General features: G+C 50.6%; 1 protein-coding gene across 3 annotated transcripts in view; it reads left to right on the forward strand.

Annotated features, from left to right (window-relative positions):
- The window catches only part of PRKG1 (protein kinase cGMP-dependent 1), a 466,622-nt gene that overhangs the window by 18,853 nt on the left and 434,385 nt on the right, over window positions 1-13,384 (forward strand). Inside the window, exon 1 of one of the 3 annotated variants that reach the window (XM_048069303.2) lies at window positions 9,515-9,922. The exons of the other annotated variants lie outside the window; for them this stretch is intronic. Coding sequence (XP_047925260.1) covers window positions 9,612-9,922 — 311 coding nt within the window. The 5' untranslated portion in view covers window positions 9,515-9,611. Of the gene's footprint in view, window positions 1-9,514; window positions 9,923-13,384 lie in introns of those variants that run through there. 3 annotated transcript variants of the gene reach the window in all.

Below are 13,384 nucleotides of genomic sequence, written 5' to 3' on the forward strand. Positions count from 1 at the left end.
CATTAATGTAAAACTTTGGGTTCAACAAATTAGTGTTAGTTGAGATTTTAGAACTGGAAATGGTCAGGAATTGGAAGAATGCTGCTAAAATGGGCCAGTGAGAGAAAAATGGAAGAAATCCTTTCAGTTTCCCAAGATAAATTGGAAAGGCTTGGCACTTACTCTGTTCTGGGTTTTCCCTCTCATCAAGGTGATGAGATCTCTATTGAGAACCTTAAAACCTGCTATAGCTCTAAAGGTCTTGGTGCAACTTTTCAATAAGATGCTTCAGCATGCAGATATTATTAGCATATCTGGGGTAATTGCAAGTAATGCCTCTTAATAAAACAAGAGGAGAAGCAGCAGGTGAGGTGAAAAATGAGTTCTTTTCCATTCATGATTGCATAAGACCGTTATTTGAGACGAGGTTGTGTTGTGAAGAGATGACTGGTGCAGTTCCTGCTCCCCCTTTGTATGTGGGTTCATGGAGATTCTGCGGAGATATTTCGAATCCAGCTCAGGATGTAGGAATCGAGGAGCAAAATCTGTTTGTGGTCTGACAATGGCTGCTTCTTTCTTTGAAAGAGCACAGGTTGCAGAACTGTGCTCAGTCACAGGCTGTGTGTCAGACGTAGGGTGCACATATCCAACTTCATCTCCTGGTAGATGTCTTGTGGCTTATTTTGTAAAGATATTTTGTGGCTTAGCCTCAATATCATGCCTCTTTCTTTCAGCATCATTAGCTGGACTAGTAAAATGTATTGCCTCAGTCTACAGCCTGAGCTGGGACATGCTGTTACTTACTCTTGGCTGTAATCTGGGCTGACCTCGCTTGGCCAACCAAAGAATTGGGTTCTGCACGGTTTTGGCCTGAGGATAAATTTATTTCCCTGAATCTCCTAATCTGATCGGTTTTGATCTGCCTCTTAAAAACATTATTTTCCCTGTCTCCTGAGTGTCCCCTACAAAACAGATAAAAGCTTGAGGGGGGAAAAAACATCTATTTAAATCTTCCATTCTAGTTGGGCTCCTGTATTGATTCTTTCCCCATAATTTAGTCCTCTCTGCTCAGCATTTGCTTTTCTGCTGCCCAGTCAATACCAATTCCATCTGGAAATTACATTAATGTTTTTTAAATAAGATTTCCTTGCAAAGTTTAACTTTCTCTTTACATCTGCGGAGTTTGGGAAGGAAGGTTTTTTTTGTTTGTTTTTTTTAGGTGATGGATTAATAGCAATTGCAGGGGTATGTGTAGTGGTATTAGCACGAGTTGTTTTATGTTTACTAGGAAATAAAAAGGGAAAATGAAAAGATTCAGACTTCTGAAAAACAAATCATTAAAAAATCTTAAGAAATGAGGCTAGGTACAAAATTGTTATATCAACAAAGAAATGTCTTCCTTTTTCAAATCGGTCATGTTTTGCAGTTACATTCCTCTGCTAATGCTAAAAGATGGAGATGGTTAGGTTTATGCACGCTGAATTTTCGGCACATGCCCAGAATTGTTGCATGTTATCTTAGTGGCGATGTGTATCGGGTTTTGAGCTGAGAGCCAGGAATTGGTGCGAATTGATGAGCTCCTAAAGGCTCACATATAAGGCCTATTAGTGAATCAAATCATTGATCCAAACTTGCAACAAATCAATCTTCTGTGCCTCTTTAAGGGGAATGCATACAGGAGTGGTAAATCAAACCCACCTAAAATGTGAGGTGTGGTCTGCAGGGCTCTCGGCAGAGTTACCATGCCTCTGAAAGAGTTTTGGGTTTGCCCTTCAGTTAAACTGAATATTCAGGCTAGAGAAGGCTGGGAGTTTGACTCCTGTAAGCGACATACAGAGAGAGTGTGCTACAGTTTATGTAAGAGTCCTCTTTTATATCAATAAGCTCCTTAATATACCATATGGTCATTTCTTTACAGTTGTAGTAGCAAACTTGTTAACTTCTAGTGTGAATCCTATCTTCTTGCTGAGAAATGCAATACATTAGCTTTCAATTCCCATTGATATGTTAAGTTTGATCAATACTTGTGTCAGACACCCTCCCTCCCTTCCCCCCCCCCTTTTTTTAAAAAATAAAATAAAATAAAATCCAGGCATATTTTAGCTCCAACGCTATATTTGGTTGACTTTTTTGTTTGGTGATGATTCCCCAGGTATCTGGTGTGAGCGTAGCTGTACCCCTGGAGCCGGGAGTAGGGCAGTAGAGGGCGGCATTACTCCTTGTCTGCTGTGCTCTCTCCTCCTAAAAGAAATGAGATTTAAAAAGCGGGGGGGAAAAAGAAGAATGTGGAGAATGCTGTGCCTGGCAGAGCTGCAGGCCATGTAAGGGAACAGAGCGGGGCCAAACACCCACCGAGCAGGGCGAGGGCGCACGGTGCTTCACACTACGTCATGCCCAAATCACGAGCTGAAAACTGCTGTTTTACTGACAGTCCTGTCTTTTACGTGAGAAAGAGGAGAGAAAAAAAAAAAGGAAAAAAAAAAAACTCCACACATGTATTTACCTGTAAAGGAGCAGGGGGATTTTCAAGCTGTTTGTGAATTTGCACTCTCGTTGCAGAGAGCAGAAGCAGGGGACATACAGGGGCTGGAAGCCCTGGGTTTGCCCAGCCCGGCTCGCCCAGAGCAAGCACAGGAGCTGTGGCTTCTGCACGGTGGTGTCCAGGCAGTGAGAGCAAGGCTGGAGCCCCGCACCTTGCCCAGGGGTTGAAGCGTGATCCGAAGCGGGCACTGTGCGGGTGAGAAAAGCGCTGCCCATCCCCTGATGCACCCAAGGCAGCAGGGCAGTCAATCGAGGGATGTTGGCAGTGCGGAGGAAATCAGGCGTTGGTGGCCTCTAATGCTCTGATGAGTAGAGCAATCAGTTCGAGCAGACTGTGACAGAGAGAAAGCTGTGAGCATAAACATTTTTACACACTCAGAGCCCAACCTGATGAAGTTTTCCCAAGCATAAATAAGAAATAGCTGTGGAAGTCAGTGGAGCGCTGTAAAACCTTTGTGAAACCCAACATGAGCCCCTGTTTGCAGATTCTGCCTGGATGATTCATGAATGTTTCCTTGGTATCTTAACAAGCCGGGTCCTCTGTGGGATATGGCCATTTATTTGGAGCCTTAAATGACCAGGGGATCAACGTGGACTACAAAGCCTTTTTGGAAATGTATTCTGCAAGCTAAGAATTGTGGACAGAAACAGATACTTGAACAAAAGTGGTTTCTCAGTAAAATATGCCCAGGATGAGCTGGTGTTAGAAAAAGACTTCAGAATAAATTCTAGCATGAATCTGTTTCTAAAAAAATTTAAGTTGCCTGCCTACCTTTAAGAAACACCAGTCTGTCCAGCTGCATAAAATACAGATTTAAAATGTTTCATGTTTATTGTTATAAATACCTGAAACATCCACATAATACTTTCTAATAAGCAGAGGAATTAATTTGATTATATAAAGAGACAGTGCACTTGTTCACAATGCGTTCACCATAAGATAATGATAACAACGCACTGGTTATTTTCATACTGGCGGTAGAGTAATCCATGTTTATTTATAATCCAATTTCAGATATAAATGAATTGTTTTGAAGGTAGGATAAATCAGCTCAAAGAACCACAGCAATTATGGTAGGCAAGTGGCGCGTTATGGTGAAAAGAGAGAAGAAATGCTCCGGGTCCAAAGGGGCAATGAGAGGGAGCGCCTGGATTGCCAGTGCCTGGGGCAGGCAAGGAGTTTGCCCCGGGAAATTAAGAAATAGTGTCAAGCAGCTTCAAAATTAGGCCATAGAAATGAGCTGCTGTAGTTTAAAATATATTTTTTGGGGGGGGGGGGGGGGGGGGGGGGGGGGGGGGGGGGTAAGCAAGTGTCTTGCTGTTTATGACTTCACAAGTACTCTGCTCTCGTCCTCTTGCAGCCAGAGAACTGTGATTGAGAAGTCAGTGAGAAGGAGAAGGAGGTCTGTGGCAATGGAAAATGTGGCTGGATGCTGAAAGATGATGCCCCTAGCTGAGTTTTTGCAGAGGGGTTTTACAAGTATACCAGGCATTGCAGGTTGACTTACAAGACAAACATCACTGCTGATCAACCCAAGTATTTACCAGCACACCACTGAATGCCAGTTCCAAAAATCCTACTCCCAAATGTGCCGTGAGAAGCTGTTGTTGCCAGTCAGAGCCCAACACAGTCTATACAAAGAGAAACAAAGATATGCTCTCACACTGAAAAGGTCAGTAGGAGCAGAGGAATGAATGCAGGAAGACAGGATCCGACCCCAGATGTGTGATGCCCCACTGAGCACCTGGTTGCTTGGATCGGTCAGATTTGTTTTCTGCCTAAGTGCCCTTCTGAAGCAACTTAACATGAAAGTGGCACGGGGCATATGTTGGGCAGCTGTAGGGTTTCTGGCTGGGTCAGCGGCTCTTTAAGGGTCTTGCCTCTGAAAAGTGAGGCTTGGGAAACTTTTGGTAGCCTCCACATTGACCTTTTGGTGACCGAGTGACGTGTAGGGCTTCAGGATGCTGTCCCAGTCTGTGATCCGACAGAGTTATTTCTGTCCTTTGGCGGTGACCCCGCGCTGCTTGGTGCATGGGCTGGGCAAGGGATGAGTCACTGAGCACTCCTGCCCCTTTGCTGTGACAGCGAGATGGCACGCGGGGGAAAAGCGAAGATAAAATGGCCACTGAGTGTGGGCTGTCCCAAATCAGTGGGATCAGATCTGATGCTCTGCTCCCATCTTCCTTCAAAGGCTGCAGCTTCCCCCAGTCTCACAGATGCGTGTGTGAAAACAGAATCAGTCTGTTTTTCCAACTATGTCAGCTGAGTTGATGTTTTCTACAAACTTCACCTCCTTTATATCATGTATATCGTGGCTCCAAGACTAGATCTGCTTCCTTGCATTTAGTTTAATTGGTCCCTGGGTTCATTTGCTGGTAGCTTAAGGCTGCAAGCAAAAGAAAACTGCATTTCCATGACTCTCCTTGCCTAAATGCTCCTTTTGCTCTACATAGTCAGTGCGCTGGGACTGCTAAGAAAAGCAGGGGCATAGTCAGTGTCTAATTGTGGTAACTGCAAAACAGCACTAAGTATTTACTTTGGCAGTTTTTGGAACAAGTTGCTGCTTAACGCAAGCCTGAAGGGACTTCTTAAGGCAGCTGAATCATTTTGAAGCTGCTCCTGGCTGGATCCAGCCCATGGGGCATTGTGCTGGCCTCGCCGGGCGGTGCAGCCCTTCCTGGCGGGGGGAAAAGCTGTCCTGAAGGGACCAGTGCTCCTCACCCGCTACTACTTGCGGCTCCTGTCTTGGGCACATGGAAAATGTGTCTGCTCTGTTCTGGAGAGAGCTCAGCCCCACAGGCTTCACGTGAGAAGAAGCCCCTGGTGGCCCTTGCTACCCTGCAAGGACTTGCAGGCGGCACTGAACACCTCCTGCCACCACTGTGGGCATCTGATGGGGCAAGCCGTTGAAAATCCATCTTTCTGTCCGTCGTGGCTCAGAAAGACACCTTTAAGCCAGAGCATGTTGGATGTTTTCTGGAGGGCAGAGGGTCTGTGGTTCCTGCAGACACAGAGGCAGGCAGGTGTGGACAGGGGACTTAGCTGAGGGGAGGAAGCCGGAAGAACCTCTTGTGGTTGCTCCAATGGAAGGAAAAAGCAAGATTCTGGCACATGTGTTTGCATGCAAGGGGAGGAAGAGCTGAAACTGCTCCTCCGTGTTGCACAGGTAATCCAGTGCTGTTATACACTCATCATGGCTCATCCTTTTGCCTTGCATGACACAAGCATTCATTTTTGTGTTATTAAGTATGCCCCAATGTGATATAAAAAGCTAAACATATTACCAATTACAGTACAGTGTGCTATTATTTTTTCTTGCCTCTGCAGTGTGCACTTTTTGTATTGTTAATAGACCTTGGGAGTATTTTCTGTCATGCACTTTATCTGCTCCAAATGATCCTTACACTGGGAGGATTTCCTAGAGAAGGCTGGAGCGGTTGTTGCATGCTCTTCACAAGAGCTACTTCTCAGTGCTTCTTGCTGATAGTAGAAAAAATCTACATACTAAAGGAAAAACCTTGAGATAATCTGGTTGAGATGTCGATGCGCTTCCAGCACTTTGTACTCAATGGGGTTTAAGAGACAGCGCTCACTGCAAGAGTGCTGGCTCTGGGTATCTCCGTTGCTGTGGTGGGGAGGAACACAAGGGCTCCTTGGTTTTGGCGAGGCTGCTTTGAGGAAATAGGTCCAGCCTCATCCTCATCGTTCAGGGGTGAATTATTGTCCAGCTCTCCCTTGCAAACCTCCAGGGTACCACGGCCCCAGAAGGAGGTGCTGAAGACACTCTGTTTGGGGCAAAAGGCAAAAAGAATGGCCAACTGTGCCCTGGTGAGGAGGGAAGGCAAAAAAGGAGTGTGTTCAAAAATGTGAGTGGCAGGGAGCTGTGTCCAGAGCCCTTGGACACCCCATGTCTTGCCATCTCTCTCCTCACCCTCCACTACAGACAGGGGAGCCGATATTTTGGGAAAGGAGTAAGGAAAGGGTTGGAGTGGATTAGGCAGGAGAAAACAAAAACGCTGCTAGGAGGAGGAAAATGTTTATGCATGTACTCAGCGATGCATCTCCAGCTTCTCCTTGCGCGCTGCCCTGGCTGGCGGCAGCAAGGTGACATTTGCTTGTCAGCAATCCCGCTCAGTACCTGAGCTTTGATTGGCGAGCCCTGGGAGGTGTTTGCAGAATCGAGAGCTTTCAAATATGTTTTTAGCTTGGAAGATGGCAGCTGAGTGGGTGCATTTGGTGACAGATGATCCTTGAAAGGTTTAGAAGCAAAGCTATTAAAACCTGGGAGCTGTGCAGAGAGGCAGTGTTGTGAGAACATGGGAGCCCATTTGGGGAGGGGCACAGAAGACGTGGCCATGTTTTGCACGTTTTGCCTGTGATTCCCACCAGTGGGCCCGGCGCAATGTTTCGGGACGGGTTGAACGCCACCTGCAGATGCTGTTTTTTGGCTTCCCGCGTTCATGTGCGAGGCGAGGCACGGCATTGCAGCGGCCGGGTCAGGAGCAGGCTTTGGGATGGTGGTTGCCACAGGCTCCCTTAACAAACCGCAAGCAGCCTCACCCCGTCCTCCCGAAACGGAGCCAGTTGGTGCATTCCTGCCATTCTTCTCCTTAGAGCCATTTCTTTCCATTCACGGGATCAAGAAGACAAAACAGCTGCTTTGAGAGTCTGAGATTTTTTTTTTGTTGGGAACATTAAGTCGAGAGGAGCAGGACGGGAGGATTTAATTTTTTTTGGATCGGGGCAGTAGCACTTACCTGATGGGTTCCTTGGGAGAGCAGCAAGCAGCCGAAAGTAGGCAGCTGGCTGCTGCCTTCAGGTGGCACACCTTGGCTGGCAGCTTGCGAAACCCTTTGGGTTGCTTCAGCCTCATCCGTCAGCTGGGGAAGACTGGCCACAGATTTACAGCTGCTGGTTATAGTCACAGACCTGTAGGTCTTCTGAAAACCTACCTTCCACCTGTAAATAAATATTCCCTTTACATATACTTGATAAATTCCTTGCCAGTTTTATTCCCCATAATTTCTCATGTTTTTCTCCAGATCCTTTCTTGTCTCTGTAATGTTGTCTCAGTTGCAGGCTGTGCACCTCTAATAGGAACTGAGTAATGTGGCTTTACTGCTTGTCATCGAGAAATTATGCACAAATTTCCCCCAGGGCTGCTGTTCTCTTGAATCCTGGTGGGCTTCAGCTAACTGTATCGCGTCTCCCTCGTCCACCAGTCTGCACTGCTTCTGTAGGGAGGAAAACAATAAAACTTTAAGCAGGTTGGCTCGATGCTATTAATTTTTTATTTATCATTGATTTCTAGTTTGTAGGCAGCACATGTGCATCCATTTAACACCGTCCATCTTTAAAATGGAAATGTTCAGAAGGTATTTGGTATTTTTGCTCCCAGTGAATTATGGAAGGTTGAAATGGAAGAGCGACACACAAAAAAAAACCACGCTGTCTGAACTTAAAGCGTGGTGGCAACCCATGAAAACAATCAGGGAACTTTGCTTTTGTGTCTGGTGCATATATGGCAAGTAGAATGGGAGCTGAAGCATTTTACATAACCCTATTTTTTTCCACACGCGCATCTTGAAAAATGCAGAAGGTACCAAGTATGTCGACGAACCTGCAGAGCCTCACACCAGATTTATGAGCAGAATCCAGGCCCTTTCAAACAGCAGTGTTGAACAGGGAGTAGTTGTAATTCCTTGTCCGTTCTTTTTTATTTTTGTTTAATTTTATAAAGACCATCTGCAGGGTGAAAGCTGGGACTTTGGACTCAGCCAAGCACCAGCGTGCAACACTAAAGCAAAACAAACCAACCCCATAAGCACTGTCTGGATCTCTCGTATTCCTCTCCCATGCCCTGCTGGGAGGCCTGGACACTGCCAGCAGCAGATACAAACACGTAGTAGGTAGCACCCACATCAAAAACCCATCCACCGTTGCATCTCCCAGCTCTCCTCCCCAGCCCAAACTCCAGGAGAAGGAGCTGAAGCAGCTGCAGGTGCTGCCCTGAAAACATCCATGCTGGTGGCTCAGTGCTCACATCTAGCTGGGCTGTGTTGGTTTTTTTTTTTTACCCCTGATCCTTCAATCTTATTGGGAAACCCAAACCGTCCATTTGCTTGCCCACAGCTCCCTCCTTAAGGCGCTGTCACAGCCTATGGCACTGCCCCTTCTGTGCTTGGGGCACGCAAGACAAGAGAAAACAGAGCCATTTGGCACAGTGGGCTTGGCCGATGTGGCTCGTTTATTTTATTTCGTTATTTTTGTGCCGCAGCCCCATGAACTGCATGGCAGAGGTAGAACCAGTGTGCAACGGTGCCTCGGCAGGCAGAAAGCCCTCGTGCACCGGCTACACCCATATGGGTTTGGTGTGGTAGCAACTGGATTTTGTGGGGCTGTGCAGAGAGCCTGGTTCCCGTATTTTAAGTGCGTCTGTGTTTTTTGAAGTGCTCCGAGACCCACACGCTCTGCCTCCAGGCTCTGCCAGCGCGGCCCAGCAGTGGCGTTAAATTCTGGGCTTTCGGAGCTGGCCGAGAGCGAGGCGGGCGCTGGTGCGTGCCTCCACTCGGGGCAGCCACCGAAACCTGCCCGCTCCTTCACACCCCCCGCACCACCACCGGCCCCGCAAAGTGCCCGGAGCCGAGCCCGGCAGGCACCGGCAGGCGCGGGGGGGCCGCGCCGCTGCCGCCCCGGGGCTGGGCCCGCCGGGAGCGGCCTCCCCTCGGCGGGGGCGTCCCGGGGGGGGCCCCCCGCGGCCCCGGGCGCTGCCCCCGGCCCCGGCAGGCGGCGGGAGCTCCGCGGCGCGCTCGGCCCCGGCCGCCCGCCCCCTCCTGCCCGCCGCGTGTGTGCGGGCGTGTGCGAGCCTCCCGCCCGCTCTCCTGCCTCGCCTGGCGCCGGTGGATCGGGAGCGCCCCTCGCAGCCGGCTCCGGGGCCGCGGGGGCCGGCGGCGGCGGCGGGGCCCCGGGGGCCGGAGCGGGGTCGGGGTGGGGGGGGGAGCCGGGCCGGGGGCGGGGAGGCGGCGGCGGGCGGCCCCGGGGGAAAGTTGCCGGGCGGCAGGCGAGGGGCGAGCGCGGCGGCGGCGGGAGCATGGGCACTTTGCGGGATTTACAGTACGCGCTGCAGGAGAAGATCGAGGAGCTGCGACAGCGGGATGCGCTCATCGACGAGCTGGAGCTGGAGTTGGACCAGAAGGACGAACTGATCCAGAAGCTGCAAAACGAGCTGGACAAGTACCGCTCGGTGATCCGGCCCGCCACGCAGCAGGCGCAGCAGCAGAGCGCCGGCACCTTGCAGGGCGAGCAGCGGACCAAGCGGCAGGCGATCTCGGCCGAGCCCACCGCCTTCGACATCCAGGACCTGAGCCACGTCACCCTCCCCTTCTACCCCAAGAGCCCGCAGTAAGCACGGCCGACCGGCCGCCCGCAGCTCCGGGAAAGTTGCGAGCTCCGGGCGCGGGCCGCCGGCGGAGTTTCCGCGCCCGGCCGCTGGGAGCGGGGCCGGCCGCGGGCCGGGGGCTGTGGGCGGCGAGGGGGCGAAGCTGCCGCGGGAAGGGGGGGAGCCGGCGGCGGGGCTGCGGGCAGGGAGAGCGGCGGGGGTGGGGATGGGGATGGGGATGGGGATGGGGCGGGTGGCCGCCGTCCTGCCTCGCCGCAGGCTGCGCGGATCGCGGCGGCTTCGTGGAGGGAGCGGAGCCCCCGCGGGGCCGCATCGCCTCAGCGCCCCGGCCCCCGAACCGCGGCGCTCCCGAGGGGAGAAGGGGACGAGGGGCGCCGGGGCTGCACCCGCCCGGCCGGCGGCTGACATCTGCCCGCGGAACCGAGCGGGCACGGGAGCGCCGGGTCGCAGCCAAAACATCCCCGTAGTTGTTTTTTTCCATCATTATCGTGTTTATTTATTTATTTTTTTTTCCCCTCTCCTCCCCCCCAGCTTCGGGACGCAGGTCGCCGCCGCACGTGGCCGCGGCGCTGACCCGGCTGGCAGCCGCATCCCTCCTGCAAAAAGGCAGCGGAGCCTTCTATAAAAAAAAATAATATATATTTAATAATAAAGCACACAAAACCCACCCAGAAAGCGCCCCCCACCCGCGCAGGTGCCGTGGGCGAGGCGCCCAGGTGCTCCCCATCGCCCTCGCCGCGGCTGCCGGAGGCGGCGGCCGCTCGCCGCCGGGACCCGCCCGCGGTGCAGAGCGGGGCCGGGGCCGGGGCCGGGGCCGGGGCCGCGCCGCCTGGGCCCTGCCCTGCCCGCCGCCATGGCGGGGCCCCGCCGTCTCCCGGCAACCGCCCCAGGAGGCGGCCGCCATGGCCGGGACCCTCGGCCGGGCCCGGCCCCGAGGAGCGGCCGTGTGGCGGGGGCAGGCTCCCCCTTCCCCGCCCTCCCTCCCTGGCGCCGGTTGCCCACAGATATTTTGCCCTTTTAAGGCGAACGGCTGCGGATCGGGATCCAAAACGGCGGCGGGGCGACGCTGTGGTGGTCGCAGAAAGCCCCCCGAACGCCTCAGCCGGGCTCGGCGTCCCCCTGCCCCGGTGCCCGGCCGCCCGGCAGCCCGAGCTCTTCGGTAGCATAAGGCAGCTGAGGAGAGGCGAGGGACCGAGGGCTGGTGCTCGCCGGCACTGCGCGCACACCTGTGGTACCTTCAGTTAGCATACAGCACACCAAAACGGCTAATGATGAGGCTGCCGTGAGGGACCGGGCTGTAACTTCCACTGTACGCCAGCCTGTCGCTGACAGAAACACTTATTTTTCTCTCACGGGTGTATGCGTGCTTGCCCCTTGGTGTCCGAGCACAAAATGGTGGTGGGGAGCTGAGGGCAGTGGCGGGTCAAGGCTTTGCTCCCAGAGGGTTTGGTGTGGAGAAACCCGCGCGGCTGTGCTGCTGCTGCATGTCAGATGTGGTGGTTTTCGCGTTTTAACTGATAGAGCTGCCTACTGAGTCGCCTAGAGCTTGTGAAAGAGCTCCAACTTTGAGCAGAGTAAATCTTCGGTCTCTGATCCGTGCAGTGAAATACATAGGAAGCCTGTCAAAGCTTTAAATTAAAATTTTCTGGCTTGAATTTTAGTTTCTCGTTCCATAAGTGCCTTCCTGTAGCCTCACTTGGAGCGTAGTGCATGCTACCTGCCTGAAGCAGTATTTAATATTGACTTTCCACGGTCAATACTCTGATGACATTTAGGATACTCCAGGTTGAGTTACTGGTTCACACCTTAGTCGCCGAAGTGGGAAAGATCACTGTTCGCAGCTTCGGGACCGTGCTCTGCTCTAGTATTCGCAGTTCTGCCTGAACGGTCGTGTTTTGTGGTCAGCTCTCAAAGCCTCACACCTGAGGACTGATGCCTGCTGAGGCAATGCGGTCTCCTGGAGATAGGTGGTCATTTCAGGCACTTACTAAATCCATAAGGTATGGCACTGTTGAGCATTTTTAATTTGAGCATCCGAGTAGAAAGGAAGAAATCCCTATGTAAAAGAAAGCAGAAGCAAGAGCCGTGTATTCCGCTTTGCCTGGAGTTCTTACCATTAAAATCCAGATGGGCTGCTCTCATTGTGGTGTCTATGTCTGGGAAACTGGGTGAGGAAGCACAACCGCTTTAATTTATTGGTATCATTAATACTTAAATTGTGATTTTTCTTACACTTTTCCACATGTGGCTTGCACAGTCCACTCACGTGTGGTTGAGAAGTCCTTGTCTTGATTAAACAAGCAGAACACAGTCTTCATGATACTTTTATGTTCAGAACAACAGTTTATGGTGGTACTGGAGGTTAGGGTGGAAAGGAGCTAGAAGCCAACCATAATTGGAACATAAAAGGCAGGGTTGACTTTTTTTCCCAATTGATGCTGAATTTCAACAACTCTTGGGGTGATGGGATCCAGCCTTTGGTATCTGCCCGTTTTCCAGCATTCTGCAAAGCAGGAGTGCCAAGAGGACAAAGGAAAATTTCAATTGTTTGGTTGCCTGTATTTGCGGCTTTTTTCCTTTTTTTTTCCTTTTCTTTTCAGCTAAGTGGTGCTGGGTATGCCCTCCTGATCTGGTGGAGCACCTAAGGCACCTGGATGTTATAGGGTCAGTGAAAACCTGTTAGAAATGATTGCTGATCATAAAAGCATGATGGCTTGTGTTACCTGTCTGTCTGTCTGTGGTGAAACATCTGTGGAAGCTGTTTTGATGCCACATGGAAGATTCTTGGTTATAAAATAATTAAACTCTGAATGGCTTTTAAGCGTGAAAGTAAATTTAACTGCCTCTTAGGGAAAAATAGCATGAAAATGCCTGCAAGGCCTTACCTTGCATGCAAAAAAACCACTGGTTAAGATACACGTTTTTTTAAAAAAAATTTGTTTCAGAGCATTCAGTTTTAGTCCCTGTTGCAGTATTGTGCTTATTTTGCCTTTATTATTATTTTTTTTTAATCTTACTAACGTGAAATGGGAGTTCATGTGAGGAGTGTATAGGTAAAATATGTAGAGGGACACATCCTGCCAGTTTCTTCTCAGTTATGAGACCAGTGAGATAAGTCAGACATTTGCATCTTTATCAGTCTTTGTATTGAAGTAACTAGATTAAGGTTGTCTAAAGTGTTTTGTTTTTTTTTTCTTCACCCCAAAGGTTTCAAGAAGTGACTGGAGTTAGTTGGTAAAGACTGTTGAGAACGCTGGATGCTTTTCCCTGGCTGAAAAATGCCATGACATATCCTTATCTCCTCTTCATCTCCTAGAATTGCTGCTCTGTTTGTTTTTCCACACCTTTGACCTCTTGCAGGATATATTCTGACTGCTAACAGCTTGTCAGCTTTAAAAGAGTACTGTGAGACCAAGTTTGTACCAACAGTTATTTCAATTAACATTTTACAAAGCTGCAGACCG

Source organism: Anser cygnoides, chromosome 7, assembly GCF_040182565.1.
Source record: "Anser cygnoides isolate HZ-2024a breed goose chromosome 7, Taihu_goose_T2T_genome, whole genome shotgun sequence".
NCBI classification, from domain to species: Eukaryota; Metazoa; Chordata; class Aves; order Anseriformes; family Anatidae; genus Anser; species Anser cygnoides.